Genomic DNA, 21,592 nt, shown 5'->3' on the forward strand with positions numbered 1-21,592 from the left:
GCTGCTCCTACCATGACAGATCCACCTCCGTGTTTAACACCTGGCAACACAGTCTGTGGGCTGAATGCGTTTTTGGCCTGCTCCGAGCAGAAACCGGCTGAAGATTGAAGACAATGAAAATTCACCACCTAAAGCTACGTTTTCTTTGTTTGTGCCCCTTGCACTGTGAACTATTTTGTCAGTGCATCTTTCTGAATGGATAGGACAAAAAAATATATATGTAAACTATTTTAAATCATCTCACAAGAAAAAAAAAATCCTATTTACAAAAGGTGCTTTTATTAAACCGTGTGAGACTGTAAATTACCCCCCATCTGGCTGCTTCCTCTCTGAACTTTTACAGAAAGTCTGTTGGGTAACCCAATGATTTCAGCAGCAATCTCTTGTGGCTCTAACATTAATGCAGGAAAATATGTTCCCTGGCTTAAAAATAACTTTTAATGCACCGCCTTCGAAATCAGCGGGGAGACAGTTCCAGAGTTTGCAGAAGACAACTTTTTATACAGGTATTTGTCACAGTTTTCTTTTTTTTTGCACAAAGAACAGCGGGGTCTGGAGATCCAAGGACTCACGTGGGACACACTCTGGCAGAATATCAAAGTCAGCAGCGTGTCGGCGACTGGAAGATTTGTGGATAAACTGTGGGATTTCATGAAAACAGCCAGGAATATCTGAAAACAACTGTAGGAACTTTAACAGAGATATTGTTACATTTTGTTTTTTGTTGCAAAGCAAGCTGATCAAAGCAGTTTGCAAATTTTAGTAGACGTATTTAACATTTAAAGTACTTAGCAAAAGTATTCCAACTTGTGAATTGGGGGTCTTATGTGATGGACCATTTCAAACTAGCACATAACTGTGAATCGGAAGGAGAATGATGAATGCTTTTCCAAATGTTTTGCAAAGTGGAAACCCACATCTATTGGTGTGGAGCGTAGGTTCTTTTCTAATAGGACTATGGACCGTGTTAATGTGGAGATGGATGCACTTACTTTGAGAAAATCCTTACAAATAAAACTGTTGGAGGCTGCAGAAGGCTTGAGACCGAGATGGAATTTCACCTTCCACCACAGCACCAATCTTAAACATGCAATCAAAAGCGGCAATGCAATGGTTTAGAATCAAAGCACCCTGTGAAACTCCAACTGTGAGTTAATCTCATTGGGAACTGAGAAAAAGAAAATTGGCAGAGGTTCTCAGTTCTTTCTGACTGGGGACGACAACCTTAAACATACAGCCAGAGATGCAACTGAAGGGGTTTTTGATCAAATCTCATTGATGCCGTGGGCTGGCTAAGGTCCAAACTCAAAGCCAACTGAGAACTAGTGGCAAGATATGAAAACTGCTGTGCAGATGCTCTCGGTCTAGTTTGAGTAAGTTTGGGCTTGTTGGAAATGAAGACCGAGGAAATATTTCAGTCTTCAGATGTGCAAAAGCTAAACAAAAAACTAGCTGCTGCAAGGGTAGCCAAAAATAAAACATTTTAGACTTCGAATGAGAAATATAAATGCATGCCACGCTTGATAACATTTGAAAAAGTTTTTTTTTTTAATTATTTCGACTTGACAAATTTCACCACTCTGTTTGCATTTTGTTTCTTGTGTGGAAAAAACAAACTAATCAATATATAAGAGCTTCTCATGTAAATGGTGAAATGAGCAGAGATGGCGGGTAAGTCACAACAGATTGTTTCTTTACATAATCAGTTTGCAAGCCGGGAGTCCAATAATATGGTATGTTGATTGGATCTCTCTAGTATAAAATTGCACTCTTAAACAAAAAATAAGAACAAAACAAAAAAATCACCAAACCCAATTAAGTTGGGGTGATTTCTCTCCAAATATACGGAATATGAAAACAAAAAACGCAAGTCATTTTGCAGCAGCTGAAGTCCCACTCCCTTTGCGAGCATTCCTGCGCTGAGAACAGTTTTGTGGTTAGTGTAATGGGAAGGCTTTACAATCTTCTCATTGGCTCAGGAGTCACAGACCTCGTCATATAAAGAGGGTGCCTGATCTGGCATTCCCCCCCTCTTTCCCGCTGGCGAGCGTTGAGGAGCGCGCTTCAACAGGCTGGAAAAACCCTGTTTTACGCACGGAGAGCTTGGAGAGGCTGCGACGAGCGCTTTATTGTTTTGATCAGCAAAGAGTTTACCAGCAACAGGTGGGTTTGTTTCCTAAAGTGCAGCTAAGACACTTTATGTGGATTTGGGCGACAGGAAAAGTTATTTAGACAGGCAAATGCTCTTTTTATTTCCAGCATCTAATTTCGTCAGACACATTCGCGATGCCTAAAGCAGTTTACTTGAAAGAAAATATTCGTTTCAAGCGAATAAAAACTGTCACTCGCTCTGCAGTGAATACATTTGAGCTCGTGTATTATTGTTGCTTGGTTTTCTCACGTTTAACTGAAGTACAAAAAAAAAAGTAATTTTCTCGCTTTAGTGTTTATTTCGTTCATCGTTTTCAGATTAAGAGCTTTGTATTTCAGCTTTTAAAACCAACATGCAGTAACGAAACACATGCAATATTAGTATTATTTTCTGTCAAGTAGTGCAAGTATCTATATATTAATATTAATGAAAAAAATTATGTATCATTTTATATATATTTTATAAACAAGCCAAAGATTTCTTTGTTTTGTAAAAACATGTTTTTAATTCATATTTAGAATTAGTTAACAGTTCATTTTTCATAATAGTAACAATAACTATATATATATATATATATATATATATATATATATATGTTTCTCCATAAATATATTTATATATCCATAAAAATTTATAATTTTTTATTATTTCTTTATTGGAACGCATTAAAATTACTCTGATATTTTTGTCTGCTTCGGTTTCATTTGTTGTCTTCTCTGTCTCCATCGCTAAGCCGTGAGCTGAAGCATCTGAGTGGGCATGTGGTTGCTGGAGAAGCTGCGCAGCTCTGTGGAGAGCAGTGGGACTCATTCCCAGCCCCCGCAGACGACGGAGGCCATTCCCGTTGCTGTTTATGCCAATGTGCTGACCCCCGAAAGGATCCCTGATTTCTTCATCCCCCCCAAACTCATCTGCTGCCCCCCTGAGGAGTCTACCAGCCCAGAGCCCAAGCCTCGCATCAATCTGAGACCCTCCTCCTCTGACAACGCTATCTGCAGCCAGAGCCCCCGAGCCCGGAGCAGCAAGGGCATCTGCAGCCCTCGCCTGTTCTCCCGCAACCTGCAAAAGTCTGCCAACCGTCACATCATCCAGATAGAGAGTGCAGACGAGCCGGGCGCCGGGACAATGGACAAGCACGCTGCGGACGTTAATACCAACGCTGACCCCCAGTCGCAGACTGCGATGTCTTTGCCGTACGTCCCTAAAGCTCAGACCTCCTATGGCTTCTCCACCTTGGTAGAATCTCCTCACACTAGACGCAAGGAAAGCCTGTTCCACAGTGATCCCAACAGCCCCCTCAACTCTCCAAGCTCCCAGAGGCGCTCCCAAGGGGGGACTCTGCTGGCCCCAGCTGACCCCAATCCTTATCGCTACTTCAGTGGAGGAGAGAGCGACACCTGCTCATCCGCTGAGTCTTCCCCATTCAACTCCCCCCTCCTCTCCAGGTCTGCTTCCCTACTTCGATCTATAACCCAGGAAACGCAGGCCAAGGTGATCACTTCTGCTTGTTTTAGTCAGATGATAAGATTATCTGAGCTAGAAGTAAATCCTTCGTATATTTACCTGCTGCTTTTTCATTTGCCCCCCCAAAGGTATCTCGTGCAAGACGCTCCCTGGCTCGCCACAGTTCTCTCTCCACTGACGAATGCAGCTCCGCCGACAACAGCCCCAACATGCAGCGGCGCCGCACGCGCTGCCCCCCCTCTCCTGCCTTCCGAGGAGCCAAAGCCGGCAGCTCCAGGGCAGCAGCCTCGGATCTCCTGCAGCGTGAGCATACCATCAACCTCCACAAGGGGGGCACCCTGAGGCTGAGCACCCACTACGACCCCGAAGCCGCCCGGCTAAGGGTGCGCGTGCTCGCCGCGGAGGCCCTCTACAACAGGCAGACGGACCTGAAAAGCATTAACTGCTGTGTGGCGCTCTACCTGAACCCCGGCAAGCAGCAGAAACAACGGAGCACCATCATCAAGAACAGCAGGAACCCGGTGTTCAATGAAGACTTTTTTTTCGATGCATTGCCCCAGGCACAAGTGAAGAATCTGGCCATGAAGATAAAGGTTGTGAACAAAGGAACCAGTCTGAAGAGAGATGTGCTTCTGGGTGAGAGGGAGGTGCTGCTGAGTGAGCTGCTCGCAAACCTCTAGGGAGACCTTGTCAAGGCTCCAGTGAAAGCGAGCGGCTCGCCTCCCCTCCGCCGACCTTTTCATCCCACCCTTCCGGATACTGGGCAAGAAGCAGCATACCAATGACCAGGGAGCTGCATCTTGCACACGGTGTTGTGTGTGTCGACAGAGTCCCTCTTGTCACGACTAGTTAAGCTTAAACAGAGACACGCAGACATACTTTAAGTGCTTGCTGGTATGTGAGCATTGTGAATGGCAGAGCGGTGTTTGTGTATTTTTCTTGACACGCTGACGTTCCAAAAAGGTGTTGCCCCGTTCTGATGTAGCTCTTCTCGGTTCACATGTCTAACTTGAAGTTGTATTTTTGTAATAAATCTACTCTATTATTGCGTGCAAAAGTTTTGCATGTCACTGTGCAAATGATACATGCCTTCGTGTACTTGAAAGACTGGATTTGAAAGACTCCTATTGTAAATATGACTGGTGCAATGTGAGAAGTTCCAGAACTTACCAATAAAGAGCACACTAAAAATACGACAAGATGATTTTTTTTTTATTCCAATTTGCAACATTATCTCTTCTCATTTTGTCATTTCTAAGGACCAATGAAGGACATTAACAATGGTTCAAAATCCTCTTTTTGCGCCAACAAAAGCTTCCTGTTTTCGCGAACAGAGGCTGCGTCCTCTGAGACTTGCAAACTCTGGGTGTCATTTGGTGGGGCTTTTTAGTGGTTCTCCACAAACAATATTGTCTCTTTGAGCGCCCAAACTCCCTGTTTAATTTTAAATCCACACATCCAATTCAGGCATTCCTCTAGTGAGTTTTAAACTGATGATAAAGGCGGCAATCACACAGAACATCCTGCTTAGACGATAATTAATCTACACAGACTGATGTCCCTAGCATTTCAGTTGATAAATGGAAATCTATTTGTTCCCGTACACCACATGTACAGACTGATCCATGCAGAGCAACACAGAACATTGTGCTAATGTGGGCGTCATGCGTCCTCTGCTGGTGAAAGAGCAAAATGACATGTTGAGAGCTTTGAAATATTAATAAGCAATTCAAGCCATTTTACTTGCCTTGTGTGAGGTTAATTGGACATCTTGATATTTTATGGCCCACAAAGACATTACAACCCTGGGACAGAGGTGGGAAAGAAATCACATTTTTAAAAAAAGTAAAAATTGACTTTCAGAGCATTTCAGGCTTCTGCCCCTGGGGTGATGTTTCACCAACTCCATTAACTTCTGAAGTACAGAAATAAGTCTCAACAAGCACCCATTTGGGACATGTTCGTCTGTGACTCTGAAGGAGCTTAATTTCCTACAGACTGGAGAGCAAAAGGATAAAACGGGAGAAATACAATCTTTTCGACTGTAGTTCAAAGTTTTGTGATGTAAAGTGCGAGAGAGAGAGCTTGTGCACTAGGAACGTAAAAACTTTGCTGAGATACGGCTCAAAATAATTTGAAACAGAATTGCTTTTAGTGAGCTTGATGGCACCTGCAACTGGGAGTTCAAAGAATATAGATAGATACTGGAACAATTAGGACATCTTGGAGGAGCAGTTAACACTTGCTGCCTTGCAACAAGAAAATCCTGGGTTTGAATCCTGACCTGAGGACAGAAACCAGTCTGTCATGGACAAACAGATATGGAAAAACGATGGACGCCATGAATAAAATAAATTTTACAAATTTCAATGTGTGGCTTTCATTTCTACCTGAGTAAATACTATAGAGCAAGCTTTCGTTGCTACCACAGCTGAAAGTCTCTGAAACTATTCACCCTGCCGTCTTTGTAAAACAACTCCAGCTCAGGCAGAAAAGATGGAAAATGTCAGTGAGCATCATATATTGAGACTTTGATTTAGACCATTTTATGGCTCTCGTTCTGTATGGGTCCCTGATTTGCTGGAAGGCGAAACTTCAACCCAGTCTCAAGTTTTTTTGCTGCCGTGAAAAGCTTTTTCTTCCATTGTTTTGTCTTTTTCTTCATCCATCATCCTATTCCTATAACTGGGAATTTGTTCCTGCTGAAGAAAAGCTTCCCCATAACATCAGAAATGCTCTGGCAACAATTTCAACAAATAGAAATTGTGTTTTCAGAATGTTGTGCAGTGTTAGTTTTCTGCCACACATAACATTATTGATACTTTTATTTTCCACATTTTTTACTTTTTGATTTTCTGTAATTTTCATATATATATATGTATCATATATTGTTGAGCAGATAAAGTAGTACTAAAACTTTTTTTTTTCTTACCAGAAAGACAATTTGGGATGTATGGATATATTTTTCTGATCACAAAAACAGAAAGCTGTGGTATGAATGCTAAAGTTGCACCTTCTATCAAATCTACTGAAATCAGCAGGTTTATCTTATATTTTGGAGAAAATTTGCCTATTTAAGCAAAAATAACAATTAAAAAATTGTATACAAATGTAGCAGTGAGAGTTTTTCTGTAATATTTCAGCTTTAGTAAAAATGTGTTTCTTTTATCAGGTTCTAAAACATATGGTTTGTTATGTATCTCCAATGGTTGTTGTATTTTTACTAACGGTTTATATTATGCAAGCCCAAACATTCAGATAAAAGTTACAAAGCAAACTGGACTCCATCAGTTTTTTAAAGCGATGGCATTCAGCCTCCCGCAGTTTCAACAGAGCAGGTCCTTGAGAGCAATACAGGGAGTCATGGTGTGCAACAGTATTTTTATTCAAAAGAGCATGGGCTGTAAATCAAGCAAGGTAGAATTATAGAAATCTTCAGAAAAGGAACATTTTCCCAGGAGGACATACACTGGCATCTCGACACCTTACAGTATTGCAATCATGCCCTGGTTGTGTAAATTAGAACTAGAGCTAAATATTTAGTTGTTTATAGCACTGACTGCAGCAGCTGTAAGCTGCTATGCTCAAAAAAGTCGCTTAATTTTGGGAATGGGATTGTCAACTCAACATGGCTTCTGAGACGTTTGGTTCATGGATTAAACTCATGATTAAAGGAAGGTTTTATTGGTGCTTTTCAACAATATTTAGTTTCAGAAGCAAATGATAATTTCTTTAGCATTTTGTCTCAACTGCTTTTATTGCCACCAAATTTAAATTTTTCAGAGGATCTTGAACAACACACTGCAGAGCAGTTCAAAAATACTTCTCATATAAATGTGTTGACTTTAATAGCATTAAAGGCACTGAAAAATACTTTGGAATCAGACTTTCGAAACAGTTATTCAGTTTCAAGGGAAAGTCGCCACAGAACTTTTGCTATTTCTATGAAATCTTTTTTGAGAAGGCTAGAAAGATTTGTACCCAATTATTCAAATGTTGATCCGTCATATTGTGCTTTTAACACTGTTTCCCCAAGCTTTTAAAAAGCTTTACATTCTCTTAAGAAAATATTGAATCTCTATATTTTTTTTTGTTTACCATTAATAGAACCATTGACAGCAGAAAGTACTCAGGCCTTATTTTTTACCATTAAGGTCAAATTACGGCAGTAACAGTAGCCATCTGAGAGCTGTAAGCAATACTGTATGCTCACATCAGATGAAGCCTCACTATAGATGCAGGTTGTTTTACCATCACTGAAATTTGACTTAAATTGAATGAGGATAGGGTAAAGTAGATTGGAAAACAGTTTTCATTATATTATATTATATTATATTATATTATATTATATTATATTATATTATATTATATTATATTATATTATATTATATTATAAAAAAGAAAACAGCCAAAGTAAAACTAGGGAAAAAAATCTTATTGAAATAATAATAATAATAATAATAATAATAATAATAATAATAATAATAATAATAATAATAATAATAATAATAATAATTTTATTCAATTTGCGAGTTCGCCGTCAGCTGACTGTCAGAGACAAAGCCTAAGGTTGATTCCAACAACCATAACAAAGAAAGCCATCAGCTGTTGGTAATTTAACTCGCATTGACTCATGGGAAATGTGGTTTTCTGCCAATAACACTCCCTATTTCAAGTGCAAAGACTCTGAGGTAAGACTACATTACCCAGAATGCTATGCTTCACTTGTAAACAGAGACCTGTCAAAGAGCACAAACGCCATCTTGACAGCAACCTCAAAATGGCAGAAAGATATGAGTCAGAAACAGGGTCCAAACTAAGATTCCGGCGCCCCACTGCTTAAAACCAGGTACTTCAGATATTCTACAAGCAAGTGGGCATGGAGTTGGTGTGCGGTGGTACAGCACAGAGCCTGTAAAATGGATATAACCGTGGCGGTTTTTAACGCGGCCAGAGATGGTAAGCTGAAACTTATCCAGAAGTTGCTGAGCAACAAAACTCCAGAGGAGCTGGAGGCTTTAGCGGAGGAGAAAACCCAGGGCAGCACCGCGCTTCTCATAGCCTCTCGGTACGGACATTTAGAGGTCGTAGACTACCTGCTCGAACATTGTAAAGCTCATGTAGAACTCGGGGGCTCGGTCAACTTTGACGGCGAGACTATCGAGGGGGCTCCACCGCTGTGGGCGGCTTCGGCAGCGGGTCACCTCCCCGTGGTGAAGACGCTGCTGAAACACGGCGCCTCGGTAAACAACGCCACGCTAACCAACTCCACTCCGCTCCGAGCCGCTTGCTTCGACGGCCACCTGGAGATCGTTCGCTACCTGGTGGAGCACAGAGCGGACATGGAGGTCGCCAACCGCCACGGCCACACCTGCCTCATGATCTCCTGCTACAAGGGCCACAAAGAGATAGCCAAGTTTCTCCTAGACCGTGGGGCGGACGTGAACCGAAAGAGTGTGAAAGGGAACACGGCCCTCCATGACTGCGCTGAGTCTGGGAGTCTGGACATCATGAAGATGCTGCTGAAGTGCAACGCTCGCATGGAGAGGGATGGGTATGGCATGACCCCCCTCCTGGCTGCCAGTGTAACGGGTCACACTAACATTGTGGAGTATCTGGCCCACCAGCCCCGCACCTCCACAGAGGAGCGGATCGATGCTCTGGAGCTACTGGGAGCAACGTTTGTGGACAAAAAACGTGATCTGTTGGGAGCCATGAGGTACTGGAGAAGAGCTATGGAGCTGAGGGAGGCAGGGGACAAAGCTGGATCGCTGTCCAAGCCTCCGCCTGGCCCTCCCATCCCTGCCTACGGATGTGCCCAGGAGGTGAGCACTGCAGAGGAGCTTGAAGCTTTAATCACAGATCCTGATGAAATGAGGATGCAGGCCTTGCTGGTTCGTGAGCGCATCCTCGGGCCATCCCACCCGGACACATCTTATTACATTCGGTACAGGGGAGCCGTGTACGCTGACTCGGGCAACTTTGAGCGCTGTATCAGTCTGTGGAAATATGCCTTAGACATGCAGCAGAGCAACTTGGATCCCCTCAGTCCCATGACAGCCTCCAGTTTCCTCTCCTTCGCAGAGCTCTTTTCTTTTGTTCTTCAGGACAGGGCCAAAGGCACCCTGTCAACTCGCATCACCTTCCAGGATCTAATGACTGTGCTGGGGAAAAGTGTGAGGGAAGTCGAAAGAGCTGTGGCGCAGAGAGACAACCCCCCAGAAGCCCCTCAGTTCAACAAGGCGCTTTCCATCATCCTCCACCTCATCTTTTTACTGGAAAAACTCGAGTGCAACCCCGAGCAGGAACACCAAAAGAAGCACACAGTTTACCGGCTGCTCAAGCTCAACCCTCGAGGTCGGAACGGATTCACGCCGCTCCACATGGCCGTGGACAAGGAGACCACATCTGTGGGCCGCTACCCAGTGGGCCGCTTCCCCTCCCAGGCGGTGGCAGCACTGCTCCTAGAGTGCGGCGCAGATGTCGACTCGCGGGACTGTGAGAACAACACCCCGCTGCACGTTGCCGCCAACAACGGTTGCCCAGAGATAATGGCGCTGCTGGTGAAGGCGGGGTCCCACTTCGACGCGACGAACGCTCAGAGGAAAACGGCTTACGAGCTGTTGGATGATCACAGCGGCGGCCACACGGCGCTGTACCCGCTGAACTACATCACCCTTCAGTGCCTGGCAGCTCGTGCGATTGAAAAGCACAGGCTGCCTTACAGGGGACTGATCTCTGAGGAGATGGAGGCTTTCATTGAGCTCCACTGACTTCCATGAAGAGACTCCCGTTTAACAAGACATTCTGTGTTCATCATTTTCTCCACTTCTGGCTCCAATAGCAACGCGTCAGACCAAACCATAGCAATAAATCCACACCCTCTGGGAGTACTCTCTGCTTCCGATTCTGGAATAAATTTTCTGATGAAGTCACAAAGACTGTTTTAAATTTCTTGGTTTGTGGCATAAGAATGGAAAAAAATTTAATGACTTTAAACTAAAGACCTCGACTCAATTTTCTAGTTCCTCAGACTTCACTTGGACTTTTGACTTTAAATTGTTTGAGATTTTAAATGGAATTAAATTAAGATTACAAATTTTAATTTGATTTGAATGTGTCCTTTTATTAAAATAGACTTTGCTTTATTAGTTTCTTGCTATTTTAAACTTCCTGCCCAGAATCCAATACAACATTCAGTTATGTTGCATAAAAGGGTACACAGAGGTACCATAGAAAGTAATTCCTCAGGTCATTTAATTAGTTTTAAACAAATTACAAGGTGGGCCAAGAGGTATGTACTGTCCAAGAAACACGTGGATCAAAAATTTGATGAATAGTCAACAACCTGGAAGTTCCTTAAACACTTTTAGTTAGCTTAACAACTACAGAATTATTTTACATACTTGTCAAAATTGTTCTAATTTTAGGTTTGAAAAAAACTAATCTAAATTTTGTTAAAACTACCATCCTGATTTGCCAGTCCAAAGTGATGTATTAACTCATTTTGTTTAACAGGTCAAATCTCCTTGTTAGAAAAAAGACCACACTGTTAAATGAAAGTAAACTGAAAAATAGAACATATTTACATTTTCTAAGCAAAAGCCAATTTCCAGGTCATTTTCTAATCTAGAAATCATTCTCTACCTATATTGATTATTAATTCATCCAGCATTGTAGGTGAAGAACTTTAGACAGATTTTTTTTTTTTTTCTAAAAGCATCCATTGTTTTCCGTGTTAACATCGTTTATCTTATTTGGACAAAACACGGGTGCATACAGTGTCACTTTAGCAATAGTTTTACAGAAAATAAACTTTCTTCAAAAGGTTTTGCTTCAAAATGAGATGGGTAAGAAGCGGTGAAAAAGGCCAGACATTATTTATGTTGTGTGTAAAATGCAAAGGCACCAGCACTTCTCTTACTATTTAATTCTGGAAAATAAATGCATTTTGGAATTACTAATATTTTTGCAAACTAGTAATATTTGATTATGACTCTTAAGTTGACAATTTGACACTCAACTTAGAACTCTTTTGTCTTGACTTTGAGCTGAACTTTTGACTTCTCTTTATTTCTTGCGACTTGAATGAAAAAAACCCAAAAAACTTGAGACTTGGTTGTGACTAGCAAATTGATGACGTACTCCCACCTCCTCTGTTTTGAAGTTTCTCCAACTAAAAAGGAGCATCACACCATGATCAGGCTTTTGAAAAAAAATAAAGGCTTCTGATTTCTGACATCCGATCAGGATATTCAGAGAACATGCATGGAAATGAAGTGTGGTTATGGTAGTTCAACTCTTGTTTTGTTCATTTATATATCATCTCAAACTAGCAGGTTTTTCACTTAATGTCTGTTTAATATGGGAAATGTATTTGAATTACTGTGCCAAACATTCTGTTACTGACTTATCTGATTTAAAAGAGAGAAAAAAAGTTTAGAAGAATTACTTGAAAGACTTGAGATAATTGGCATTGATTGGATTGCACTAAACGGGCAGCAACAAACCCAACTCTATTAGTGTTTCTAGCCTATGCAGTTCGTTTTATTTCCATTAGAGTTATTCTTTTTCTTTTTTCCAAGCTAAAAGTATCTCTGCAGAATTGTTGTTCCAAACGGCACATCCTTATCCCACAGACGGGGAAAATTGACTCGGGTTGCTTCGCTCACAGTAAATTGCTGTCTTCTGAGTGTATTAACTAAGAATGCCTTCTGAGTTTTCTCATCCTCTCTCAGCAAATTGTTTAATATTACAAAGCTTGGAAGTACGTCTACATCTTCTTTCTGCAATTACACCAGCAGCTAATGTGTTCAGCTGAACGTCAGTAAGACCGCTTCAGACTGTTATTGGGGATTTACAGACGACATTTGTGTGTCCACGAAAGAGTCCCACCTTTGCCCTTTAACCTCAAATGCAGCTCAGAAATGAAACGGATGGCTTCTTCAGCCGTTATTGCGTCTCAGTCTTACAAACAACAAGACTTCTTTTATTTTTTTTTTGTTGATCTTGTATTTATTGCTGATGTGTGAAACTGAAAGCACACCAAGCGGCTCTGTGAACTCTGGAATCCAAACGGTCAGGCTCCTTTCTTACTGAACTCATTCATTTTACCTGATGACGGCTTGAGAGCAAAAGTGTCTTGGAGATGTCTGAATAAAATTCAGAATTAAAAGATAATATGTGTGTCCGTGTTATCAGCTCACTTAATAACAACGTCGTTATTCCTTTGATTTTACTGTCATATTTGCATTCGTAGCATTTACAGGAGGTGCAATGGATGTTTCTGTCGGGAGGTTGTGGCATCAGTTCAGTTTACTCCCAGTGACGAGCTGCAGCAAATGTCAGGTCTATCTGATGCCGCGTGCAGCTATTGACAAACGAGCTCATTTCATGCCGACACAGCTCATTCCAGTCAAATCAGAAACGCTGCGTTTTCATGTCTAATTGTAATGTATGCCCAGTTGATCTTATAACACCAATTGGTAAAAAGTTTCCATGTGTCATAATTAAAATAAGCTGTCTTATTCACCCCATTGGGGTGCGTGTTGCTAAACACTGATCTGTGACCTCACATTTCAGCTCTCCATCTCAAGGCTTTCCGCAGCTCATTTTAAACCTGAGAATGCCAAAATAAAGCATAAGAGAAACCTGATATTTCTGGGTCCTGAACTCCCCGAGTATAAATAGGCTGCAATTAACGTCACTGCTGCTGGGCAGCGGTGGAGACAGGGCACCCACCTTGCTAATTTTAGGGATCTTTCTTCTTCCCTAGCTTCAGCTCTGAAAATGGGAATACGGTAACGTAATACTGGGAGGCGGGGTGAGTGGCAGACGGAACACACAGCCAGCAGCAGGTCGCTTTAACCTTACAGGAAGCAGACACAGCACTGAATATATATGTATATATACTGCCGGACGCTCAACCTCAGATATTTATTAGCTGCTAACGTGCTTTAACTGAAGCAGGTGTCTTGTTCACAATGTTGGACGATACCAGATGGCAAACTGCTCATCCCATGCAGCAACTCACACCAGCTGTCATTAAGCTGAGATTGAAGGCCGTCTTATTTCAGACGGTGCTTTCCCGCTGTCTTAACCTTTACTGTCCGTACGCAGTGTGGAAAATTGCCAAAAAGAATGGAAGTTGTTTTACCTTTTATTTGCAGTTTTTCCTAAACATTTTTAAGCTTGACTTGCAATTCTTAAACTGAGCCTGATCTGAAGTGGCTTATTTACTATTCAAAGCTACTTTTTGTCCTTACTTGCAGAACATAGGTAGCAGAGATCATAAACTTTGCTTTAACAGTTCGGTCCAAATTTGAGAAGTGGTCTAAATTAACAAGCATTTTTAAAAGGAATATTCATATTAAAAAAGCCACAAAAAAGTGGGAAAAAAATTCTCAGGAAAAAAATATTTGCATCTGTTGAATTATAAAATTTTTAAATGGAAAAAAGGTGAGGGAACCCTGAACTTATGACCTCTCAGAAGACAATAAGGCTGGGTTTAAATCCATAAATCCAAATCTGTGTTTGGGTAAGATATATTTTTTGGGGATATTTTTAGTTATTAAATTAAGCTTCTTTTTATTCCCTTTTGTCAATGTGACACAGTTATGACAAAAAAAAAAACTGCACAAACAAAGCTTTTGTGCTCTCGTATCTCCACAAAACACTATTAGAGAATGTGCCCACTAGATGTCAGTAGCAACAAAGAAAGGTAATGAAATCACAACCCTTTGTCTCTTAAACGCTTTGTGAAAGGCTGGAAAAATTACTGCTTTTAGTCTGAAAGGGAGGATGGCAGTTATCTGATTTGTAGGTCCCTTTTTTTTTTGCAAACTTTGTCAATTTCCATGTCAACAAATTCAAAGAAAATGGCCTTTAACACACTGCTAGGGGGGTACATAAGCGCTGGTAATGCAGCTAAATGATAATGAATCTTGGTTGACTGGAGAGTGGCTGATTCTCATTCTGTTTGCAGACGGTTGCCAGGGGGGTCAGCGGCGAGAAATAAAAACCTCCGTTGAGAAATCTAGCTGTGTCAGAACGACCTGCATCGCCACACTAACAACACCTTACATTTCGCCCTTGTGGCTGCTAATACTGTCATGCTGTGTGACCTAAATAAGACCAAACCTTTTTATCAACAAAAATAAGTAAATAAATAAATGAAAGAAACAAGTCAGTTCTTATATTTCTGGTAATTTATTATCGAAAGCTAAGGGGGTTTGCTTCGGTTATAGCTTTGTTTCCATACTTACAAGCCCGCTGGGTTGCATTAATGACTAGAGGAGCACAATGAGTGATGACATCATCCTTGTCTTTCACCAACTGCTCACACACAAGCAGAAGACTCCAGTAGATATTATAAAAAAATATATATAAAGATTGAAAGAGAATGTGAACAAATGAGCGATCATCAGTGATTATAAATTGGACCTGATGGCACGTGTACAACATGAACACCAATGTTGCAGACAATCAAAAAAATTAATAAACCGAAGTTTGTTAGGCAAATTTTATAAGGCATGTAGTTCTGTTGAATTGCTATCATGAATTTATAGGGAAAACATACAACAGGACATATTTTATTCATTTTTCATTATTCATTATTTCATTTTCAAGGTTAAAAACGTTCTTCAATTTCTGTTCAAAGTTAAGTCTGAACTCAGAGAATAATGTCTGTTTATTTCGAAAAGAAATTTCATTATTTTGTGCAAAGAGATATATTTCAATAATTTATAGCATTTCTGATTAAGTGTTGAATTTTTTTTTATCTCCTCTCCAAGTGAAGCTCATTAAAGTTGAATTCCAAAGTGAAGTTAATTTGTTTCAGGAAATTCTTTGAAGTTTTAAGACGCATATTTGATCTTGATTAATTGCAAACATTATTTGTCAAAAGTTTATCTCTGTTCATGTTGATGAAAACCAATTAGGCTCTCATTGAACATTATACACAATGTATAAAATGATTATTTGATCACACAAATGTGAGTCTACTTGTAAGTCTGAGTGCACAGTACAGTGTCTGCACTCAAAACCTTGTTCAGACATCTCTTGGATGAATTACTGCATCAGTGCAGGGGCGACCAACCTCCACGTTACTCTGGTCTTGAAGAAGGCCAGGTCTCTTTAATCTTCATTTCTAAATAAAATGACATTTTACTTTCATTTGAAATGAGTCACAGTGAAGTCCCTTTTCTCTCCAGCTCCAGTAAGACGCTTCTGACACCTTTGGTTCACGAGAAGCTTATGGCACAAAGAATGTGGTCTGGTTCACGTTTCTCTACCCCACTTTTTCCTTTCACTAAATTTCAATTTACATGCTTGACCCTGTCGGTAATTAACTGTTCTTGCTCGCACTACTACTTTCTGAAACTGTCAGTGACCTCTAATTACTAAAATGTCTAATGGACAACTGTCGCATCAGCAGTTTGCCCAGTGATTGTTGTTAATGACATTTCTGTTTTCAAACTCCTATTAATTGCTTTTATGGAAAATTCAAATCTTCTTGAGAATCTTAATCGTGGATTTTCATTAGTTTTAAGACATAGTCTTGGAGTTTAAGAGACATAAATGCTTGCAATACAGCACTGCGTGTGTTATAAAAGGAGAACCTAAAAGAATTATTGAAATAAGCTGCTGATATCTTTTTCACAGAAGGAGGTAAAGTAGTAAAATAGTTTTATCTAAATATTATTATTATTATTATTTATATTATCATTATGCTGCCGTCTTCTAGTGATACACAGAAAAATTCCTGACCAAGAGGAATGAAAAGTCCGGCCATACTGTACGTCTGCTCTGTGGGAGTTAATGCTGGACACTCTGGTTCTCTATTGTTGCCAGCAGATATAATTAGACGAAGCATTATGACAATCTACGAAGTTGGAAGGTGCTTATCTTCAGTTAGGCCCGTCGGGATCACAGTGGGGGGGTCGCGTGGGGGATGCGACACACCGATACACAGTAGCAAGGTGCCTCAGCATCCACCTCCATGCGCCAGTCAGCGATTCGGGGACAGCCGGGGGGCGGGGGGGGGGGGGTGTATGTGAGCTGGTAATGGGGGTAATAGGGGTGATGGGGGATACGGTTGCTATTGGAGATGCTGGCTGCATCACGTCATGTGTTTTGGGGGAGAGGAGGAGGAGGCGAGAGCTCCGGTAAGAGATAGGAGGAGCAGGGAGGGGGAGGAGAGAGAGAGAAAGAGAGAGAGAGAGAGACTGAAAGAGAGGAGGGCATTAAGCAAGAAAGCAGGGAGCAGAGCATCGAACCAGCAGTAGCTATTTGAGGCCCCCCTCCTTCCCCCCCGATCAGCAATGCTCCCCCGACAGATAGGTTGAGAGCGGCAGCCCCGTGACCCGCTGCGCTCCGGAGAAGCCCGATCACAACGGACAGCCAGGAGGGAGGAAAGACACCGGCGATGTGAGCATGCAGCCTCCTCCACAAAGGCAGACCTTCTTCTGAGCGGAGCTCCGCTGCTGCCACTGGATTACAGTCATCCTCGCTGTTTCCAAGGAGGCTTCCTGCTGCCAACATCCCCACATGAATTTAGCAAACCGTCCAGAAACGGAGCACTTCCTTACCAAGGTGAGCGGCACTCTGCATTGTGGTTTTTTTTTTTTTTTTTTTTACTGTTAATACTCGGGGCAGCGGTGGACACCCCACCCAGCCAGCCTGGTTATTCTCCACTTGTCGAGTAGAAACTAAAGAAGGAAGCGTTTTCTGAAATTGTTTTATTCCACATTGACAGTCAGTGTTCTTTGTGGTTTTTCCTCCACCCCTCTCTCTAAACCCTGATCTCAGTCTGAATTAAAGATTAGGGTCTGACTGGCAAACCCGTCTGAGTGTGTTCCCCTGTCACCTTCTTCTCATTGTTGGCTGGGCAGCAGCGTGAAGGCACCAGTGCAGACTGGCAGAGAGCCTTTGTTCCACATCCTCTCTCATTTAAAGTGGATTTTTTTTTTTTGTTGGCGCTATTGAAAGAAAGGAGAGTGACAATTACTTTAGCTTTTATGCCTCATTAACAGCTGTATAATGGTTGGTTATTTAGCAGAAGAAAATGGAGTGGGTGGGGAAAAAAGAGGAGAAAAATACCCAGTATAACAGCTTGAATATTCATTTAAAAGAAGAAGTCTGGAAATCCTGCTATGTTTTATTCATATTTGACTGCAAACTAAAAATCCCATTATGATAATGTGATTTTGTACTCTTCTCACGGGGCAATCATAGACACATTATGAATGCATATGGGCCATTAAACTAATATTAGAAGGACTTTAGGTGTGGAAGGCACCAGGTGGCGAAGCGGATGGACTTATTTGGAAAGACAATAGAGCGGCTGCCGCATCTGCTGCTCTGTAGCAATGTTTGAACTAAACCCATTTCCATACATAGCCACTGTCTCTGAGACCTCCTTATTAGTGTTTGGAATTGCACTTTGAAGGATTTGTTTTTAACAGAGCCACTTAAGCGTGCAAGGCAAAATGTAATTCAATGACACATCTTATTGGAGCTGACACGTTCTTCTGAGGGCTGCTGTTTGTTTTGGAGGAGTTTAATCGCATGAACTCTTAATGCGTGTTTAAGGTTTTCCGCTGCTTCCGCTTGTGTGGTTTTCTGTAAAGTGGAAAATTGCACTGTGGTGGTGAATCCGAGGGAGGTCTTCCTCCTCACACACAAATGGACCGTTTTTTTTTTCTTCTTCTTCTTCCTCTTTTTTTTTTCCTCAGAGGCAGTCAGTGTGTGTTTGCTGGTTATTCTTCCAGACCATTTCCACGTCACTAATTATTTTAATCAGTCATTTTTACGCATGAATTCCTGTCTTAAGGAGAGCATCTCCTGCTGATTTTTTACTTTGTCTTCTACTTCACTCTTGACAACAAAAAAGGACGCACAAGATGCTGTGGTGTCAGGGAGAAAGGCACAGATCTTAAGGCTTACATAATTCTGAAAGGGAGAAGTCACAGTGAAGCAGAATGAAAGGCTGTCATTTGGAGACGGATTAAATATTTACGTCCAGGAGTCTGGACATGCTTGGTGCCACATGGATTCCATCTTGAAGCTGTCAGGGGAGAATCTTATGAAATGATGGCATGATTTGTGATGGTATGCACATATAAAACAAAAAACAAAAAAACATGCCACCCTGCGGCTTCAGCGGTTTTCTGTCCCATCTGTACAGTAAAGCAGCTTGGGTTTCACGTCGAAGGCTTCATTGAAGATTCATTTCCAGTCCTTCACTAACTGCTTCGCGCTCTGCGTCTCTCCTCTCGTGTGACCTGTTCCTTCCGTCTTCGGTGTTTCGTCAGAATACCTGAGACGCTCTCAGTCAGGGGGGTTTGCTTTGCACCAGTCAGCCGGCAGGAAGGAGAGCATCAGCTCTGATACCGCGAGCGTATAGCCACCTGTATTACAAGCAGACAGACACTTTGTTGTTGTCTAGGGCGTTGATATTAATTGACCTTTTCAAATCCACCCAAGCAGCAATGTTTTGGCTCCTCTCTGCTTCCTGTCTTGTTGTTGCGAGGCTCGCTGGAAAAATAATCCGCAGCCATCCGGCATTCAGAAACCGTTGGCATGCTCGGGCAACATCAGCTCAACAGCCGTTTGTGGTTTTTGCTGAAGACATCGGTGCAGCAATTTTTATTCTCAATTCTGTTTGAAGGTCTGAAAGAAATTATTACTTGTAGTTGTCCAGTCAGGCGCCTGCATGAGATTCCCATAATACAACAACCTTGAATAAAAATACTGCAGCTTCAACATATTTTATATGGTACTGCAAAACCACAACAATTAATCATTTCCCTTTTAAAAGATTTCAAATAAAGTAGATCTCTATAAAATCTTCAGACCCAATAAAATATTATATTATCATTTTAACCCCTATTCTGCAGAGTAACGTCGCATAAAAATAGTCAATATTAGTTGGCTAATTTGATTCTGTGACTGCTTAACAATCACCCATAGCTTGCTGAATGTATTAAAACAGCCTTGTCCAATGGCAGTCTTTTATTTATTTGTTTATTATTTTAACGTAAGTACGTCGGCCAGTGAAAACAGAAGCCATCTGACCGGCAGTGCACAGCAACAACTGCGGGAGGGGCAACAATGATCTGTCCAAGTTTACCTGGAGAGGATGTGACAGTGTGATTATTTAACACCTCAGTGTACGTTGACAACAACAGCTGAGTCATGCATGTTGTAGTCTCTGTGGGATATTTTTATTTGAACTGCTAAATGACAAAACCTTCAGTTTCAAAGCTTGAACAGGAAAGCAGAGGAGCGATAAGGGAGATATTCACCTTATACAGTGTGAGATTTTAAGCTTCAGTTAAAGCTTTATATCGCCACACCGTCTCTCGAGGCACGTCATCTGGAGTGTAGGTGGACAATAGGCTCACTTTTAATGCATTTTAAGTATTTTAAACCCCAATAACCATTTCCTGTTTTACAAGTTTCTGGTGACAAAATTTGTAATTTGCACCCAATTACATACATGAGTGCTAAGATGACGTGCAGCAACTTGGCTGTAAAACATTTAGGACGAGGAGACTTTATAGCATTTGACACATAATTATTCACGTCCAGAAAGATCGGACATGCATTTTTCATCTCATGAAGAACACAGAATTAAAAAATGGAGATTAGCCATTGGATTACTGATACAAAAAATGTATTTTGTGGTTATTCGTGTACTGTGTGTGTTAATAGCAGTCTGATAGGGTGTTTCTGTCTATGCAACTAATTATTTTATACAATATTAGAACCTTGAGAGCTGCTAGACTAATTAATATGCAGATGCAACTGAAACAAGAAATACATACTGTTGCAAACTGCATGCAGACTACTGAGTATGTCAGTTTATTTCGCTGCTATCCATAACAATTAAATATCTTCATTTATATAGACTACTTGATAACAATGGGTTGGATTAAAATAGTATCTAGACAATGCATGCAATAAAGCAACATAAAAAGGCCAGGATGCATAAACTAAATGTATCAAAATGTATCAGAGTCACTTTATGCTGCAATTCTCACTTTATGAGATTTTTAGATGTCCATCCCCACTGTGCAAGTTTGGGGTCCCAACCTTATTTGTAGCTCTTCAGTTTTAAAGTTTTTAGTCCCTACTCTGACTGAAGATGTGGACAAATTTGGTGATTTATATATTAGACCTTCTTAAATGACACGTTTTCTTGTCTTTCCCATTCCCACAGTAACTGCAGTGGGCTGAAAAATTATATATATAAAAAAAGACATGTGTACAACAACATGCATATTGCTAAGCTGAAGAACAAAAAAGGCTAGGTGATGATTAGGATAAACCCGGATAAAGGCTGGGGTGAAACAGATTATTATCTGGAACTTACACATTGAAGTCACAGATTTAAATGTACGCAAAGATTAAAAAGGGATAACGCGAAGATGATTAAAATAAAAGAAAATGCCTGAAACGCAGTAGGAGTACCGTGCATGTAGGATATGAGAAAGCCATTGTAATAATCATTTACATCGAGACTAAGCCTTGCAATCAACAAAATGGATGTTTTCACTCCAAATAGATGTGACTGCTTGGAACAACATGAATCACAAAGGCTGATACTAGGGTATGTAAAAAACTCATAACATGAGGTACCACGGGCTGCACAATGCTAATTGCAAATAAGCAGATAAGTCATTTGTATTTACATAAACACATGTTGGACGCCCTCTATATGTGTCGAAACCTGTTCCAGTGCTGGCTTATGAAAATATGTATCTGAGCCTCAGTCTGTTCACTCTAAAGGATCACTCTGCCGCTCCAGGCCCGCAATTATTACCTTTTCCTTCAACCGCAAGGCCATTCGCAATTACACGTGTGCTCATCACGTCTCTGTGTGTGCATATATGAGTGAAGGCTAAGAGATAGGTTGTGACTTGACTGATGCCCTTCTCCCGATGAATCACAAATTCTGATGTGTCAGCACGG

The 21,592-nt window shown here is 41.2% G+C and overlaps 3 protein-coding genes across 3 annotated transcripts in view; all 3 read left to right on the forward strand.

The window, feature by feature from the left end:
* The first annotated feature begins 1,927 nt into the window (after window positions 1-1,927).
* Window positions 1,928-4,809, forward strand: LOC103479269 (C2 calcium-dependent domain-containing protein 4C-like). The gene is made up of 3 exons (XM_008433622.3): window positions 1,928-2,163; window positions 2,886-3,643; window positions 3,745-4,809. Exons 2-3 carry the CDS (start codon window positions 2,912-2,914, stop codon window positions 4,294-4,296), a joined length of 1,284 nt encoding a protein of 427 aa, XP_008431844.2. The 5' UTR covers window positions 1,928-2,163; window positions 2,886-2,911; the 3' UTR covers window positions 4,297-4,809.
* Window positions 4,810-8,314: 3,505 nt separating this feature from the next.
* fem1a (fem-1 homolog a) lies at window positions 8,315-12,796 on the forward strand. The gene has a single exon (XM_081598436.1). It carries the CDS (start codon window positions 8,536-8,538, stop codon window positions 10,387-10,389), a length of 1,854 nt encoding a protein of 617 aa, XP_081454562.1. The 5' UTR covers window positions 8,315-8,535; the 3' UTR covers window positions 10,390-12,796.
* Window positions 12,797-16,692: 3,896 nt separating this feature from the next.
* The window catches only part of LOC103479283 (receptor-type tyrosine-protein phosphatase S-like), a 98,742-nt gene continuing 93,842 nt past the window's right edge, over window positions 16,693-21,592 (forward strand). Inside the window, exon 1 of the mRNA XM_081598448.1 lies at window positions 16,693-17,209. The gene's annotated coding sequence lies outside the window, so the exon portion shown is untranslated. The remainder of the gene's footprint in view (window positions 17,210-21,592) is intronic.

This window comes from Poecilia reticulata, chromosome 17, assembly GCF_904066995.2.
Source record: "Poecilia reticulata chromosome 17, P_reticulata-male-v2, whole genome shotgun sequence".
NCBI classification, from domain to species: domain Eukaryota; kingdom Metazoa; phylum Chordata; class Actinopteri; order Cyprinodontiformes; family Poeciliidae; genus Poecilia; species Poecilia reticulata.

Bases quoted from the DNA above. Each gene is read 5' to 3' on its own strand.
- LOC103479269 (XM_008433622.3), top strand. From the start codon at position 2,912: ATGTGGTTGCTGGAGAAGCTGCGCAGCTCTGTGGAGAGCAGTGGGACT. The intron at 3,644-3,744 runs GTGATCACTTCT...GCCCCCCCAAAG, and splicing joins CCCAGGAAACGCAGGCCAAG to GTATCTCGTGCAAGACGCTC.
- fem1a (XM_081598436.1), top strand. From the start codon at position 8,536: ATGGATATAACCGTGGCGGTTTTTAACGCGGCCAGAGATGGTAAGCTG.